The following is an 18,640-nucleotide window of genomic DNA, read 5'->3' as shown; positions in this document are numbered from 1 at the left end:
CCTTCACTTACAAAATAATTTCTGTCTTGTTTGATTTTTAATGTTGCTCTTTACTTTCAGTCGAAAACTATTGTTCTTTTAATTTTTGATAATTTTTTCAAATAATGACGGTAAAAGTGGTTCCTTCTTCATGAAAATTTTTTGTCTCCTACCGGGAAACTCCTCCGTGGTAAGTTCCTCCGCGTAAAATACCCCATGTGTTAAATTTTTTGATGATGATTCTGCTTAAAAAATTCTCCTTAGCATTCTTTCATTTGAAAAAGACTTTAATTTCTGATCGTTTTTCCAATTACTCTGGAAATCCCCCTTCCGTAGAAAAGTTTTCTCAAAAATCCCCCCCCCCCCAGTGGGAATTTACTTCCGCGGAAATTTCCGCCATGGAGAACTCATACTGAGAAAAATTCACCCGCCACTGAAAAATCCCCCAGATAATTTCAACCCTGCTGAAAATTTCGCCCGGAGAATTTCTCTGGAACATCTCTGCAAGAAAAATTGACATGACTAAGAGAAAGTGAGACAAATAAAAAGGATTTTTATAGGAATTCTGTCAAATTTCCCAAAGTGTAAAATTTCCCTGGAAGTTCACCCCGGAAACTTCCTCCTATGGAATTTCCTCCCCACAAAAACCCACCCTAAGCAGGAAATCCTCCTTCCCCCCAAAAAAGGCGTGTACTTCCCAATAACTATACGTAAATAATGAGCAAATTTCATAACTTGCAGCCCTTACCCAGGGGTTGTGGGGGGGGGGGGGGGGGGGGTCATGTTACTCTCAAATGCATATTTATTAAATCTTTCAACTGTGCTGAACAAAATGGCTATCTCAAAATTCTGACATGACAACTTCAGGGGAAAAAGGGACTTGTTGCCCTTCAACCCTTTTGGTCACTTAAAGAGGGAATTTAATTTCTATTTGAATGCGAACATGAACGTTCGAAAACTTTTAATTCCCTCTCACGATTTTTTAGGACCATTGTTTTGATACGATAACCCATGGAATAAAAAGTAAATAAACACCCATCCGTGATCTGTCTTCTGACAAAAGAATACAAAATTCCTCATTTTTGCTGAGGGTAGCTTGAAACCTCTACAGTGGGGCTTCTCGATACGCTGAGTTTGGTGGTGCAAGTTTCATTAAAATTCTTTGATTTTTTGGGGGTTGTTGCCTCCCTTTTCCGAAAATCTGCAATTTTTTTCAGGCTCATAGCTTTTGATGGGTAACACCAAACTTAATGAATCAAACTTATGGTCCCAAACTTATTTGGGACCAGCATAAAAACCCTCTTCCGTTGACATCAAAAATTTTTTTTAGAAATTCGGTTACTATTGAGCCGAGTCGCTTCTTACTTACAGTTCGTTACCACGAAATCTTTGATTTAGTATTTTTCTGTATTAATATATATATATATATATATATATATATATATATATATATATATATATATATATATATATATATATATATATATATATATACTAGCTATTGGGGTGGCGCTTCGCGCCACCCCAACACCTAGTTGGTGGGGGTGCTTCGCGCCCCTCCCCAAGCCCCCCCGCGCGTAAGTCGTTACGCACCATATTAGTTACGCGCCATTGTAGTTGTGTCCCTGTGTCCCTCCTGTGAATATATATATATATATATATATATATATATATATATTATATATATATATATATATATATATATATATATATATATAATATATATATATATGTTTTTAACTAGTAAAACTTGTGAATATACAACATTCTTAGCTGTCCCATTGCCTGTGCATATAAATAGATTGTCGGGTTGACCGACTCTTGAACATGCAATATATAGTTGTCCATGAAAAAAACAATCCGTATTCAGATCTATACCTCATTATTCTAATGATTGCCCTTGAGTTTTTGTTGATGGTGATTGCTAATCGAACATTCCTTGTGTCCCCGTCGTCATTTATATATCCCCGTGTCCCCCCCACCTCGCGTCCCCGTTGTAGTTGTGTCCCTGTGTCCCGGTCGTCATTTATATTCCCTGTGTCCCGGTCGTCATTTGTGTCCTGGTGTTTTTTTTCTTTTTAGTTTTTTACCTTTTTTATTTTTTCCTTTTTTTTAAGTTTTTTTCTTTTTCGTTTTTTTTTTTTTTTTAGCTTTTTTCGCGCCATATTAGTTACGCGCCATTGTAGTTGTGTCCCTGTGTCCCACATATGAATATAGATAGATATATATATGTGTTTTTAAAACTTGCGAATATACAATATTCTTCGCTGTCCATTGTCTGTGCATATAAATAGATTGTCAGGTTTACCGACTCTTGAACATGCAACATATAATTTTCCATGGGAAAAACAATCCGTATTCAGATCTATACCTCATTATTATAGTGATCGCCCTTGAGCTTTGTTGATGGTGATTGCTAATCGAACATTCCCTGTGTCCCGGTCGTCATTTATATATCCCCCCTGTGCCCCCGGCGTCCCTGTTGTAGTTGTGTCCCTGTGTCCCGGTCGTCATTTATATTTCCTGTGTCCCGGTCGTTATTTGTGTCCCGGTGTCCCAGTCTGTAATTTCTCTTTGAGTGTCCCGGTCGTCATTTGTGTCCCGGTGTCCCGGTCTGTAATTTCGTCAGTCGACAAACATGACGTCAGTCGACAACAACTTCATGACGACATACAGCTCAATCCTTATAATGACGTCAGTCGACAAACATGACGTCAGTCGACACACAAACATGACGTGAGTCAACAGACGAACAACTTATTTTTATGTATATACAGATATATATATAACTATTAAATTAGAAGGAGCAAGTTAAATTAATTAATTAATTTTCAACTATATTAATGTATAATATATTACCATATAAATATAAAAAAACTAAAATGCTGCTGCATGAAGCCGCCTGAGGTCAACATACTGCAGAGCTATGTCAGTTTCGTGGACATATTTACCTTGAGGGTTTCCACGAGGAGATTTTCTATGTGTAAGAACAAAACTAATGGTTGTTAAATATAGCAAACTAGTATATTTAAATACACGTATGCTATTTTAGATACAACTCCAGAAGAAATTATGTCAAATATAGGTAAACTTTCATTTTAAGCTACGATCTAGTAAGTGCATTGTGAAAGCACGGGAGAAGGAGGCACATGAAAATTGTCAGATACCTTTTAATATTTGCCACAAAATCGTCTTGTAATAAGCAGGGGTGGCTTTTAGGGACACGTTCCTCCCTCTCAGAGGACCGAATATAGTACTCCTTTTAGGGTTGGAGGGGGAAAAAATATCGATGCAGGATCCATATTTTTACAGGTTACCCCATCCCAACGTTAATTCTCTATGGTACTAATAAGAAACTGACTAGTACCTTTCAAGTTTCTTTAGTAAAAAACAAAGAGTTTTTAAATATGTCACGTGTCTAATATAATAAAAATAGGACCTGAAACGACATACTAGCACGTTGTAGGGTATCTATTATGTATATATCCGTAATCGGGTGAAGGTTTCAGTTGATACTTTTTTTTTTTTTACCCGATTAATTGAAAATATTGGAAGGTATGAAAAATAAATATTGAAAATCATTACTATAGTTTCAGTTCGAAAGGTCAAGTTCAGATGAAAACTTCTAATCATTTAACGTATCTTTAGCTGCTGTTTAAAATCTAAAATGCTCATTTTTAGGCAAACTTCACTTGCACTGACCTATCTTTTTTTTCTTCTTGTATTGATTTCGAGCCAAATTGATTGAGCCACATTGAGCCATCCAATATCATAAGAAAAACCTATTATTCAGTTGGCTCTATTTTTTTTCTCGGGTTACTTAAATCTGAAGCTTGAATAAGTGTAGATTCTTTGAAGACCCCTTAAATGGTTGATGAGATTTTTCAAAAACTGATTGAACTGCACCAGAGCATAAAGTTTAGTTAAAATCCTTTTGTAGCATTGAAGTAAGTATTTGTTAATTCATAAATCTGTTAAATATTACGTTTGCAATTTTTCTCACTCCTTCCCCTCAAATTACTTTTGGAAAATGATCTCTTCATGATATTACCTGCTCATTAAAAATCTGTTCATTTCAAAATATTACGGTTGCAATTTTTCTCACTCCTTCACCTCAAATTACTTTTGGAAAATAACCTGTTCATGAATTATTGTTCTTCTAGTACCACGAAGATCCAGGCTATGATGTATCACTTAAAGCAATGTATGATCTAGCATATACTCGAGCAACCTTATTCAGAGCCGTTTCAGAAGAACCTCAGAGAAGTATAAAATGGATTATAAAAGGTCAAGAAATTCTTGGTAAGTTTTGAACTTAATTTCGTTACTCTATATCGGTTTTGTTTCTTTTTATGCAAGTTTTCGTAAACAGAGCTTTATTTGTTTTACAAACAAAACCAAAACCTTTTACTACCAAGAAAGTAAAAGGTAGTAAAAAGTCACTAGTTTTGGTAGTAAAAGGTCAGCGTCCTCACTATCCGCATAGATCTCCAGGCCCCCTCCCCCCTCTTTTTTCAGGAAAATTGTCTAGGAGTACTCTCAGGTACTCATATGAATGATCTTATGTTGAACGGTAAGCTTTTCCAAAAATATGGCTTTATCCAGTTTTTCGGGCTGTAATGAAAGAAAAGCCAAAAGGGTTAGGTTACGTTTTACAGATGTAAAAACTTTGCTTTTGGTTATCCATTTGATGCAAAGGTAAAGTAGGACGTCCTCTAATGGGTTTGATGAAGTCAGAAGAAATGATTTAAAGAAAATGTGCGAGATTGAAGAGTAAAATTAAGAACAAATTAGAATGAAGGAGGTGTATGTGCTCCTTTTCTGGTCTTACTTGAAACTTGTAGGCTAGGCTACTAACCTTGAAACTTTTGGTTTTCTTTTTTAAAGTTTTTGAATTGTTGCAATCACTTGTCAAAATATCGAATCGTCATTTTCAACAATTGCAGATTTTCGTTTTTAAGGCCTTCTTACTGACATTATATAAATGATTGCGTTCAACCCTTTAAGCTTAATCAGGTAGTTAGTGGATTTTATCTAACAAAAAAACAAACTAATTTTCAAATTTTCAAGCAATTTTCCAGTTTGAATTAAAAATATTTAAATTATTGCTCTGGTACCGTAATATTTTTGCAGTTTACATAATAACTTTAGCGATTCTGAACTGAGTTAAAAAATTCTTTTAACTTTTTTTCATGTTTTAAAAAGACATGGATTATACTTATAAGAAAAGAAATTCGGTAATGGTGTTTTTCTAACAAAGATTTACTAAGCTTCGAATTTTTGGTTTTCTTTTTTAAGGTTTTTAAACTGTTGTAATTCCTTGTTAAAATATATACAAATATTTTTGTAATTACCAGTTTTTTGCTCTTTACACAATTTAATCTCTTTTCATACTGAGGCTATTCAAATATGTTTCATTATTACCGGAATTCTGATTTCTAACAATGGTTTTTGCTAGGCTCCAAAAAGTGTGATAAGTGTTTTGACGCGATTGCAATTTTTACTACATGATGTCATTTGCAAAAACCAAAATTAAGGCTATTAACGAATTTTCTCAAACTACTGACCTATCTAGATCATTTTTTTTTTTTAGGCCAGAATATATCAGGATGCCAATTTTCCCCGAAAAATATGGAGCTGTTTTCGAGAATATATATATATATATATATATATATATATATATATATATATATATATATATATATATATATATATATATATATATATATATATATATATATATATATATATATATGTATATATAATAGATTATTTATTTACAGATGAACTTTCTCTGTCACAATTACCAAGTACAATTTTGGTTGATATATATGCAGAAAAAGCCAATATTTGTTGCAATTTAGCCAAAAGTCTTGTCACATTACTTGATTCTTCAGTGCCCTTGCCAAGTAGCTACGCTGGGAAGCTAAAAGAAATGTTTAACGTAAAGCATACATGGTAAGTGAAATAAAAAGAAACTTGTGTTTTGGTAAAGCTTATGATAAAGTTTTTCATTTACTAGTTGAAAAAACTTTTCGAAAAGATATTTTCAAAGAAAAGTAATGGCCATGTTAAACTAACGATCAGCAGAAGTAAAAATCTATTATAATTCAAACTCAAAACGACCAGGAATTACTATTAAAGAATAAATGAAACCGAAAACAAACAGAAATTAAATAATTAATCTTTGCTAAAAAAAAACGTACAACAGGTACAATATGGTAAGTCACATTACTTGATTCTTCAGTTCCCGTGCCAAGTAGCTACGCTGGGAAGCTGAAAGAAATGTTTAACGTAAAGCATACTTGGTAAGTGAAATAAATAAAAAAATATTATTTTTGGTAAAGCTTAGGATACAGCTTTTCATTTATTAGGTAAAAAAAACTTTCTGAAAAGATGTTTTTCAAAGAAAACTAAAAGCCATATTAAACTAACGATCAGCAGAAGTAAAGATTTATAATAATTCAAACTCAAAGCTACCACGAATTACCATTAAAGAATAAATGAAAATGAAAACAAACAGAAATTGAATAATTAATCGTAGCTAACAAACGTAAAACAGGTACCATATAAATGAAATAAGTAAATCTTGAAACACCTAAAAGTAAAATTGAATATGCAAATAAACCTTAAAACGAACAAAAAATCTTTTGTTATTAAAAAATGAATAAAACACAAAACGCACAGAAATTAGATAAACAATCATAGTAAACAAACTTGCAACAGGTACTAATATGAATGAATAAATAAATCTGAAATGAGTAAAACTTTTTTCGATATGCAAATCAAGCTTAAAAAGAACAAAAATCACTACAAACAAGAGTTTGGTTACTGTCCCCTTCCTTAACTGTAAAATTAAAATGAAAATTGCTGTGAAGTAAGATCTTGAACTCATGAGTTTTCATTAATTAATATCATTATATATCAAATAATCAGTTTAATTTTATTAGTTCTTTCCGAGACTGTTCAAGACAAATATAGTTTTTCAACCCTTGCCCCGGGCTCTGAGGATTGTGTCAATCCCGAAGGGATTGTTGTATGATCTTTGGACTATTTTGAACAAAATGGCTGTCTCATAAGTTAGATCAGATTCATTTGGGGAAAGAGGGCGTGAGGGAGGGGAGCTGTTCGCCCCCGCTCGCTTCTGACTCTTTGAAAGAGAAACAGACCTTCCAATTTCCAATCAAATGAGCCTCCTCCAAAGCTTATACGGCCACCTTTCCCATATGAAGCGCCTCTGGAGAAAATAAAATAATAAAACGTTGAAGCTTTATGGCCGCTTTTTATGGCACTTGGTATTAACCAAGTGACATATAACAATCGCAAATTCTGTCGGTCTGTCGGTCTGTCTGTCTGTCTGTCTGTCGGTCCCGGTTTTGCTACTTTAGGCATTTCCAGGTAAGCTAGGACGATGAAATTTGGCAAGTGTATTAGGGACCGGACCAGATTAAATTAGAAATAATCGTTTTCCCGATTTGACCATCTGGGGGGGGGGGAGTAGGGGGCCGGTTAATTCGGAAAAAAATAGAAAAAATGAAGTATTTTTAACTTATGAGCGGGTGATGGGATTTTATTGAAATTTGATGTTTGGAATGATATTGTGTCTCAGAGCTCTTATTTTAAATCCCGACTGGATCAGATGACATTGGGGGGAGTTGGAGGGGGGAAACCTAACATCTTGGAAAACACTTAGAGTGGAGGGATCGGGATGAAACTTGATGGGGAAAATAAGCACAAGTCCCAGATACATGATTGGCATAATCGGAACGGATCCGCTCTCTTTGGGGTAGTTGTGGGGGGGGGGGGTAATTCTGAAAAATTAGAAAAAATGAGGTATTTTTAACTTACGAACGGGTGATCGGATCTCAATGAAATTTGACGTTAGAAGGATATCGTGTCTTAGAGCTCTTATTTTAAATCCTGACCGGATCTGGTGACATTGGGGGGGATTTGGGAGGGGGAAACCTAAAACTTGGAAAACACTTAGAGTGGAGGGATCGGGATGAAATTTGGTGGGAAAAAACAAACACAAGTCCTAGATACATGATTGACATAACCGGAACGGATCTGCTCTCTTTGGGGTAGTTGGGGGAGGGGTTAATTCTGAAAAATTAAAAAAAATGAGGTATTTTTAACTTACGAACGGGTGATCGGATCTCAATGAAATTTGATGTTTAGAAGGATATCGTGTATCAAAGCTCTTATTTTAAGTCCCGTCTGGATCTGGTGACATTGGGGGAAGTTTGGGGTGGGGGAACCTAAAATCATGGTAAACGCTTAGATTGGAGGGATCGGGATGAAACTTGGTGGGAAAAATAAGCAGAAGTCTTACATACGTGATTTACATAATTGGAAAGGATCCGCTCTATTGGGGGGGGGGGGCGGGAGTAATTCTGAAAAATAAGAAAAAATTACGTATTTTTAACTTACGTAGTAAGCTACTGAGTTACCTCGTAACTCAGATCTCTTATTTTAAATCTCAACCGGATCAAGCGTAATTGGGGGAGGGGGGGGGGAGGAAGTTGGGGGGACTGGAAATCTTAGAAAATACTTAAAGCGGTGAGATCAGGATGAAACTGGATGGGAAGAATAGAAACCTGTCTAAGATACGTGACTGACATAACCGGACTGGATCTGCTCTCTTTGGTGGAATTGGGGGGGGGGGGTAATTTTGAAAATTGAGGTATTTGTAACTTACGAAAGGGTGACCAGATCTTCATGAAATTTGATATTTAGAAGGGTATTGTGCTTTAAAGTTTTAATTTTAAATTCCGACCAGTTCCTGTGACATTGGGGGGAGTTGGAGGGGGAAACAGGAATTCTTGGAAAACGTGAAAACTGGGGTATTTTTATCTTACGAATAGATGATCGGATCTTAATGAAATTTGATTTTTAGAAGGAATTCATGTCTCTGAGCTCTTATTTCAAATCCCGACCAGATCTTTTGACATTGGGGGGAGTTGGAGGGGGAAATCTTGGAAAAACACTTGGAATGGAGGAATCGGGATGAAGTTTGTTGGATAGAATAAACAAATGTCCTTGATACGTGATTGACAGAATCGTACTGGATTCGCTCTCTTTGGAGGAGTTGGGGGGAGGGGTTCAGTGATTTGGCTAGTTTGGTGCTTCTGGACGTGCTGGGACGATGAAAATTTGTAGGCGTGTCAGGGAGCTGCACAATTTGACTTGATAAAGTTGTTTTCCCAGATTCGACCATCTGGGGGGGCCAAAGGGAGAGGAAAAATTAGAAAAAATTAGGTATTTATAACTTACGAGTGGGTGATCGGATCCTGATGAATTTTGATATTTAGAAGGACATCGTGACTCAGAGCTCTTATTTTAATTCCTGACCGGCATTAAGCCTCTTATTTTCCTTTTTAAATCAATCTATTGATTCATAGAATTTTGTTAGAGCTCATACCATATGATCTCTTGGCTCTTAGCTCTTCTCGCCTCGTCACAAGTGCCATATGAGCTCTTTGATCTTGTTCTTATAATATTGACACTTTACGGAAATCACGAAAGACATGTAATTGTTAAGTGATTTGCATTTGGTGAGGATAATGGAATAAAAGCAGTTGGAGACAAAAAATGCTTCTTGCCATTATTTTAAGCATTCTGCACCACAGTGAAGCACATTTTTAGATACACACTACAATTTGTATGTAGGCCTCTTGTGTAAAATATTACGGAATTAAATCATGCCTCTCTAGTAGGGAAATTACAGTCAAGATAAATGAGATTTCTTCGAACTAAGCAGATGTCGAGAACATTGGTGTCCCACAAGACCCTATCCTAGGTCTTCTGTTATCATCAATTTCTATCAATGATTTTTCTGGTAATACACAAGTAAACAGTATTCTATTATTATATTCAGATTATACGGCACTGATGGATCCGCCTACTGATGAATCCACACCATAGATTTTTCTTCCTTGTTTGAATTGACGATAGCAAGAGCGAAATAGTTTTTGCTCAGAGCTTAAAAGCCCTAAGACATTTTCAGAAATTCCATTCGAAGCTGTGAATTAATAGGAAAAATTTGAAGATGCTTTCAATTTTGATAATAATAACTAATTACGGTGAAATACGATGACGAATTACGATTAAGTGAAGAGCTAAACTTTACATTTAAAAAGAAAGTTTTAAAATAGGCTGTACGGAATCACTGATGTTGTAGATGTGTTGAATACTATGGAAATAAAATCAGTACCTCCCAGGGGTGAAGCTAGGGTTTTGAGTTTCTTTTTTTGGGAGGGGGGGGATTATAAAGAATTTGCTGATAAAATCGTCCAATGATCCGACAAAAGCGGGCACATAAGCTAAACTTTAGACGCCAAAAGTTTCAAGACGTCGGCACTGATTGAAAAAAATTGCTGAAAAAAACTGTTTTTTTCAGCTGAAAGTAAGGAGCAACATTAAAACGAAGATGAAGAGAAATTGTTTTGTATATGAGGAGGGCTGCCCCTTCCTCGACCCCCGCTCTTTACGCTGAAGTTATACTTTTTGCGACAATTCTTTAAGAATGGTTGCTCAAACACAAGGGCTGTTCAGTTTAAATTAGAATTACTTTTGAAGAACTCTTAGAATTTGGTGTAAAGAGAGAGGGTTGAGGAAGGGGCAGAACCTTCATTGACGAACTAATTTCCGTTCTTTTTAAGTTTTAAAGTGGATCCTTTTTTCAATTGTTTTTTTTTTACTTTATAACCGAATATAACCGAATTACTTTATAACCGAATAATTTTTACTTTATGACCTTTATAACGAATAAGAGAAAACATTCGACACTGTGACTTATTTCAGTGGTAGCTATTATCACCTCTTCGGTAAAACTAAAATTGGGTATTCGGTAACGATAAAAAAATAAGGGTGTTGATTACCAATTGTGTAATGTTTTGATTCCTTTACGACCTTACTGAATGCTTTGTGGCTTCTAAAAATTGTAAAATTGAATAACTCATTATAAAGATAAAAATTTAGAAGATTCATTTCTGGACTGCATATTTTTTTTTCAAAAGGGCTGAAGTGTAAAATTTAAACTTGTTTGTGGTCGATGGGAAATATACCTCAAGAACATACAAGTCTGCCAAGAGAGCATTTTAAACGTGATAAAATGTTGAATCCGCCAAAAGACGTCTCCCATAATCAATCAGGAATTACAATGTTTTCGCTAGTTTGACGACCCTGTTAAAGATGTGTGTCTTTTGTCATGTTTTTTACGGTTTGTAGGTTTTCAGGTTTTCTAAGGTAATATAATGACATCGTCTTCGGGGTTTGTACTTACAGTATGTCACTTCGACTACGCTTTGTGGCTACTAAAAATTGTAAAATTGAAAAACTCTTATTTAAAAAGAAAATTTTGGAAGATTCGTTTTTGGAATGCATGGTTATTTTTTTCAAAAGAGCTGAAGTTCAAGAATTTTTCATATCCCTTTTCATGGTTTTTGTCTTTATATACTTGCTTTTTTTAATGTTTTGTTGTTTTCTTACATTTTTTCATGGTTTTCATCCCTTTTTCACGGTTCTCTGTCTTTATTTTCTTACTTTTCATAATCTTTTATTATTTTCTTTTTTTCGTCCATTGATAAAGGTTTCCGGTAGTTTCCAAACTCTGGCATAGTGATTTTATTTACTGTCTTAGTTTTAGTTATGTTTAGTCTACCGTTCTTGAAACGTTTTTGAACTTTTTCTTTTGGTTAATTTCCTAAAATAAATCAAAATAATTAGGATGTGTGAATTAATGTATCTTGTTCATTATTAAGTTTTTTTTTTATCATCTAGGAATAAAGAGAGGATTTACAGTGACTTGATAAAAACGGGCCGAGATCAAATGATGCAGAGTGTAGAATTGGTAGACAAAGAACGAAAGCCAAAGCTTATATTACAGTTTGTAAAGTATTGTTCCGATGCCATAGAAAGCTCTCTTCTACAGGAAGGTATATTTTGTCATTTTCTGAAAATTATTCCCTTTTAATTTTTTAATGTCCGTACCTTGAAAGAAGTCTATTTCGTAATAGTAAAAATGCATCATGTAAGATTTGTTCGAAAACACATAATTCATGTTTCTGTATTTATTTTTAACCAGACTATGTTTCCAGGTCGTAGTTCTCACTTATCAATGAACTCAATTACTGTTTTCTATTTTCCAGTTTCTTGCTATTTTCCTTAAAAAAGACGAAAAAGGGAGAATTTACTTCGTTTTTTTATACATCCACTTAGAGTAATTACCAATCTACCAACCTTGTGTTCATTCGCATTGAATTTTCGCTCATCCGGGTAAAAACTTCGCGTGTGCAAATATTAATGAGAGTCAAATTTTGCTTTGTCAGGCGAATTATATCTCGTCCAGTTAAGAAAACGGTTTTCGCCAGGGTAGGTACTTCAGTAAATAATGACAGAGACCACACTGCCTGTCTTTCGTAAAAAACATCAACAAGTAAAATAATAGAGAATTTATCTGTTAGTGAAATATGTTTAAAAAGAATTTTGAAGGTTGTCCTAGCTGAGCTTCGTTGAAATAACGATTTTGGGAATGTTTCTAGTTCTTTATTATTTTTAGTTTTAAAGATCATATTTCATTGTAAGTTTTATTTACGTATATGCAATGCTGAGGACGGCTCTTGGATAAAGAGAAAAAATATTAGATAAATTCTCTTTTGTTTTACCCGTTGTTGCTGGGTTATTATTTGTAGTTGCTTAATTTGCTTCTTTTTCGGTTTAGTCTTGAAAAATTCGCTCCTCTTGCCGGTAAAAGGTTGTAAATGTGAGTAGGGACAGTTGGTACAACTTAACTGTAACGTCTGAGCTTTTTGCCTCCCCCCCCCTCCCCTGTCCGCTTTAAGTAACTCAATAAATAATAAAAAGAACAATAAAGAACCTTTACGGTTCTTTACGAAAATTGATTTTGAGCTCTTTTCGTATGCTAACTCTGATACAACTAATGCAAATAAAAATTTACCTTTAAGGCATTTGTACAGACAACGAAATCAACAGGCTCATAACTTTTAGTTATTACAGCTTCGATTGGATTAAAAAGAATGATTTTTTATTTTAATGGTGTTCTTAATTAAGTAATAATTTCGTAGAAAATATGTATCAATATATTAATTACAATAAATTGTAGTAATTAATCGTTGGAATAATTCTCAATGTTTAACAAAATAACCACTACAATAGAAAATTACTTATCAATGTAAACTACAAATTTAACTGAACCATACAACCCAAAGAAACTGGTTTTGCCATTGATGAGTATTTCATTGGCATTAAGCAGTGATAAAATAAACTAATAGTTACTTCGTTTTAAATTTACATCAAAACTAGTCTTTTTCTTTAAAAAAAAATGCAGCCTGTAAAAATTAAAATTTTGTCTTACATTTCAGGAATAGCCAAAACTGACTGTCGTTACTCGAGAATATTAACATGCTTTGTTTTCTCTGATACTCACCTTGACACCAAATACTAACTTTCCTACATCAAACAACCCCAACTCTCCTACGCCTACATACTTGTAGGCGTAGGTAGGGCCCAAAGAGGTACACTTTCCCCTTTGAGGTAAGTTTCATGAAAGATATATTTATATTAGAGGGGGGGTAGGAGGTAGAGAGGGGGGGTAAACTGACATTATCCTTTTTTCAGCTCTTTAAGAAATCCTGCATCTTTAATTGTTTGTCCTTAATTTGTCATCTTATGCACGATCCTTGCAATACTCCTAGACCTGCGTTTCTTTCCACATGGGAATTTTGAAACGGAAAAGACGATTCCTCTGAAGTTCACCACATTTCCAGCAATTTTCCAAAAAATTGAATTCATTGTTTATAGCCTGTTAAATAGCATAAACTGTAAGCAAATAAAACATTTTTTTGGTCACGAAAGTAAAGTTCTTGGGTAATCTGGAGTCTTATAAATCATAGAGTTACCTCATCGAGATCTATGATAGAAAGCTTCTAGACTTTGATAAACTATTGCCCATGCTTTTACTCAACATAACTCCTTTCTCATTTTGACCACTTTGGAAGAGGAGGTCTATAAGGTAAGTAAGAGTAGTCCCCCTAGCTCTGTTATTTCAGTTTGTTACCAACAGGCGATTTAGCGCATTTATTAGAAGGGATCGTCAGATCTACATAAAAATTAGTGGCAAGTAAGCGCTAATTTCCTTGTAATTCCATGGGAAGCGAGAAGTAGCAGCTAGTACCCTATTTTGGGAGGCCAGCTGAATTTCTAACTCTGAAGAACTCCCGAACGTCTGGAGACGATCCACCTCTAGATTGCGTCCTGTTTTTTACAAAATATGATTCAGAGGTAAGGACTTTTACTGCTCCTTCAAGAGGTTTGGGTCCAATCATGTAGACATAAATGATTGTAGTACACCTCAACCGTGATCCAAGGGTCACGATCCCTTCAACATTTAAGGGACCTTGGCACTGGATGTATATGTTAATCTGCCTAGAAAGGCTTAGGCATGCAAGGCAAATTTTAGAGAGAGATACAAGTTTGATAAGGGACCCAGCGGTTTTTTAGCGCAGCAGAAGGGAAAGATACCAGATTCATGCCTAAAGAGGTTTTTCGGACAGTATTTGGGATAGCGAAGTCCTTTTTAACAGCCTCATCCTATATCCTATCAAACATACCCTTTTATTAGTTTTATATTTTTATTAGTATTATATTTTAACAAAGAATTTTTTATGAATGGGACAGAGAGTGATTTGCTGGACGTCATCTCCAACTTAGCTTAAAAAGAGAAGTTGGTTCAAATGTTTGTTTTTTTTTTGTTTTTTTTTTCTACGAAGTCGAACCTCGTTGGAATTGCCATATTGAGCTCCCTAACTAGACCTTATCTTCTAGGAGATCCGGACAATTTCATTCCTGCTAATCCATTATCCTTATTGATTATTCCTTATTGATTATTTATTTATTATTATTTATTAATATTATTCCTTATTGAGAAGATCATGGGTAAAGAAAGAAAAATCTTCAATCAGTTCCTAATTTAATCAACTGCCTCAAAGAAACACTATTCTGCCCTTGGCACCAAAAATGAAAGTTTCGGCTCTACCAGCACTATTTGAAAAATAATCAGAAATTAAATTTTAAAAATGTTTTTTTTTTACCTGAAAGTAATGAATAACACCAGGACATAGGACATCCTATGCCCTAGCAAAAAGACGCTTATAGCCAGTTATCTGTATTTTTAATAGTCATATCCTAGGTAACCGAGCATATGTTGAATTTCTCTGTTTTAGGTGTTAAAAGAGAAATGTTAAGGGATAAAGTCACTGGTATTTTATCTGCAATGCAGCATGGTCTTTTGGATGCCCGTAAGATGTTTCCATCGCTTTTGCCTCTTCTTGAAGTGAATGACTGGCTCGGTGAAGAATTTATGATAAAGGTATTTTGGATGTGTTTCCAAGTCGGGCCTAAAGTACTGAAGTACTTGAAATACGGCAGTTTCTAGCACAAGATGTTGATTTTAATATAAAGGTTCTTAAACTTTAAACCGTGGTTCCCTGAGGAGCTGTGATGTCATCAAAATGCTGACACACAAGTTCAATTCAGCAAATTTGTTGGCATTCCGAAATTGTCGAAATTTTGGAAAACAATTCGGCAAATCTTTTGGGATTCCGAAATTGCCAGTTTTTCGAAAAAAAAATCTGCTTTCCCAAATAATTTACAGCTATGGAATTAAAAGCTAGTGAAGATAGTATCAATGATTGTTTTCCCTTGTTGCACGAGTTTATAACCTTCGAATTTGTAACGAGTTTGTAAGCCCATCGAATGGCTTGAAAAATAATTTCCAGCAGGTAATATTGAGAAATCTAAATGGATTCTATACCTATTTAGAGCCAAAGCTCCATCTGGCTGATGAAAAATTTGGTAGTGTGAAATTTTCTAATTTTTGGATATCAGTAAAAAAAAAAAAAAAAAAAAAAAAAAAAAAAAAAAAAAAAAAAAAAGGCCCACTGCTTAATGGTGAAGCTCTATGAATAGTAATTTTATTTGCAACCTATTACTTGTGCGGAGTTGGCTTATTGGCTGTTGCGGTAATAAAATGTGAGATGTTGAGCAAGAAACGAGGGCTGCTTAGCCCAATTTTGTTCCAAGATTTTAGAATTTGTGTAGTGAATAACACACGCGTCTGACCAATTAATAATTTTGATAATGTCAATTATATGTTCAATAATTCTTTTTTCTGAATTTAAATTTGGGTTCAAATTATTTTTAAACAACCTAGCCACATTAAAGTACACTTCAAATGCGTTTCAAACCTTATTGAATGCATTTTACCACGACCAGCCGCTGAATCCAAGGTCATGGTGGCTGTCCAACCTCAATATAGATATTACTGAAATATTTAAAATTAGATATCTTGCATTTCCAAGCAAAATAGCATTCACTTTCAACCTTTTGTTGTTAAATGAATAATCACTTTTAAAAAAGTAAGTTTTCCAATTTCTCAAGAAGGTCAAAAAAATATTAAGGGAGCTGTGGGAAAATTTTAGGTTTTTTGGGAGCTGTAACTTGGATAAGATTCAAAACCTCTGCCATAGGCTTTCAATTAGTGCAATGAAATATGGTGCCAGATATTTGCTGGATGTTTGCCACGATGTAGCGCTAGATGTTTGCACCAGATGCATCAAGTTTTGTTTCACAACTAAAAATTACTTTTTTTATTGAATATAATTTTGTTCGGAATTTTTGTTAGGGGAGGAGGGGGGTATAAAAATTTCAAAAACGCATCAAAATGTGTACATGCATTTTTTTTCTTATTCTTTACGCGTCAGACAACCATTTTGGGGGGGGGGGGTCAAACTCTCTTGACCCTCCCTCTGGATACAGTCTTCGGGTGGTGTAGCTCTTTTTTTCACCAAGGTTGCGGCTATTCTGTTTATACATTTGAGGCGTCATTTTTGCCCCTTTTTATATCTGGAATTATTGTGCGTTTTAATGATAAAATCTTTTATAAATTTATTTTTTATTTACAATTTAATTTATTTTACTTTTAGATTAGTGACATACCATCATGGATGTTCTTGAGTTGGGACAAGCAACTTTTTGCTTGGCTTCCGTCGAAGATCCAACCATGGATTACTCCTTTAGTAATCCGGCTCTGTAAGGACTACCCATCCGTTCTTGTATATGGTTACAATGTCAGTAAAGAAAGCTGGAATAAGAACGTCAATCCCAAGACTCACAAGGAAATTGAGCGTCTTCTTCGGTCATCTGACCTTCAAGAAAAATTCCTTGGTGCTTTGCAGCATGTTGGACTACCTAGCGTTCTTGCAGAGACGTTTTTAGCTTATGCAAAACGCACAGGAGACTTCGAAAAAGCTTACGATTTACTCAAAAACACGATATTCTCTGATGGTTGTGAGGCAAGAGGTATATTATATAGAGAATTTACTCGCAAGTGGAAGGCGAAATTTACCCAAACTTTTGAAGATGAAATGCCTACAATGAGTTCCATTAGTCAGCTTGCATTGGATATGAAAAATGAAACTAAAAGAGCACCTCAGAAGATTCTACTTAAAGATTTAAGCTCCTGGCTAAGTGAATATAGAAGACTTGGGCTTTCTGAATCAATAGAGTTGCCAGGGCAATATGGAAGTGGAATGAAACCCATGCCAGAATACCATATTTATATAGAATCCTTCGAACATGAAGTAAGCTATATCTTACAACTACCTATTTTTATTTTTCAACACTATATTTTAATATCATATGAGTTCACTCTAAACTCATGTGGAGTTTTCTTCAGTGGCGTAATTTCTTCAAATTTCTAGAGGGAGGGGGGGGGGGCGAAGTTGCAGCCAGTTTTCCCAAATCAAGTGAAGATAACAGTGAAAACTAAAAAATGAGCCCTATAGTACCATAAAGGCAAAGATATTCTGAATAAAACCTACCCATTTTTGTAGATGCTTAAATTATAGAGACTTATCTTGGTTTTGACCAGTTTTTGAAGGAACTAAATTTAAGATGGGGGATTGGGGTCTGGGGACAGCTACCCCCTGCCCCATAGCAAATTATGCCCCTGGTTTTCTTTGAACTAACTAAATAAATAAACATCTGGAATATATATGGTGTTTGAATTTTCGATTGATACAATTCGTTCTATTAAACTTTTGTTCAGAACTCCTACTAAAATACAGAGGATCAATTTCTGACGACTACAATCTGAAAAATTAATCTACAAATGGAAATCACAAAAGCTACAAATGGATTAAGGTTAGTCAATAAAAAGAAATAACGGCAAAAATCGCAAAAGCTACAAATGGGTCAAGGTTAGTCGATGAAAAGAAAGAACGGCAAACATGTGGTAAAAAAACAAAAGTTGAAAATAAAGATTCTACCGTACTAATTAAGTATATTTAATTGTCCAATAGTTTTATTTGTTATTCAATTGTTGATGCTTGTTTATGAAGGAAGAGGGAAGAGTCAATTAAGTACTTTCTAGTTAATTTAGTACTTTAGTACTAAAGTTAACTAAAGTTAGTACTTAACTTAAAAGTAAAGTAATGTAAAGTAAAGTAAGTAAGTAAAGTAAGTAAAGTAAAGTAAAGTAAAGTAAGTAAAGTTAAATTAAAGTTAACTAAAGTTAGTACTTTAAGTTAGTCAATTTAGTACTTTCTAGCAAGTACTTATCCATTTCGATTTTAAATTTTTA

At 34.5% G+C, this 18,640-nt stretch overlaps 1 protein-coding gene across 2 annotated transcripts in view; it reads left to right on the top strand.

Moving 5' to 3' along the window:
* The first annotated feature begins 4,109 nt into the window (after nt 1-4,109).
* LOC136026908 (DNA-dependent protein kinase catalytic subunit-like) overlaps nt 4,110-18,640 on the top strand; it is a 37,015-nt gene continuing 22,484 nt past the window's right edge. Inside the window, exons 1-5 of one of the 2 annotated variants that reach the window (XM_065703746.1) lie at nt 4,110-4,281; nt 5,763-5,937; nt 11,761-11,915; nt 15,222-15,367; nt 16,983-17,639. In XM_065703746.1, coding sequence (XP_065559818.1) covers nt 4,182-4,281; nt 5,763-5,937; nt 11,761-11,915; nt 15,222-15,367; nt 16,983-17,639 — 1,233 coding nt within the window. In that variant the 5' untranslated portion in view covers nt 4,110-4,181. The remainder of the gene's footprint in view (nt 4,282-5,762; nt 5,938-11,760; nt 11,916-15,221; nt 15,368-16,982; nt 17,640-18,640) is intronic. The other variant, XM_065703738.1, reaches the window with a different exon arrangement.

This window comes from Artemia franciscana, chromosome 1 (assembly GCF_032884065.1).
Source record: "Artemia franciscana chromosome 1, ASM3288406v1, whole genome shotgun sequence".
Lineage (NCBI taxonomy): Eukaryota > Metazoa > Arthropoda > Branchiopoda > Anostraca > Artemiidae > Artemia > Artemia franciscana.
The sequence above is the reverse complement of the archived record's forward strand: the minus strand, read 5'-3'. Positions and strand labels throughout refer to the sequence as shown.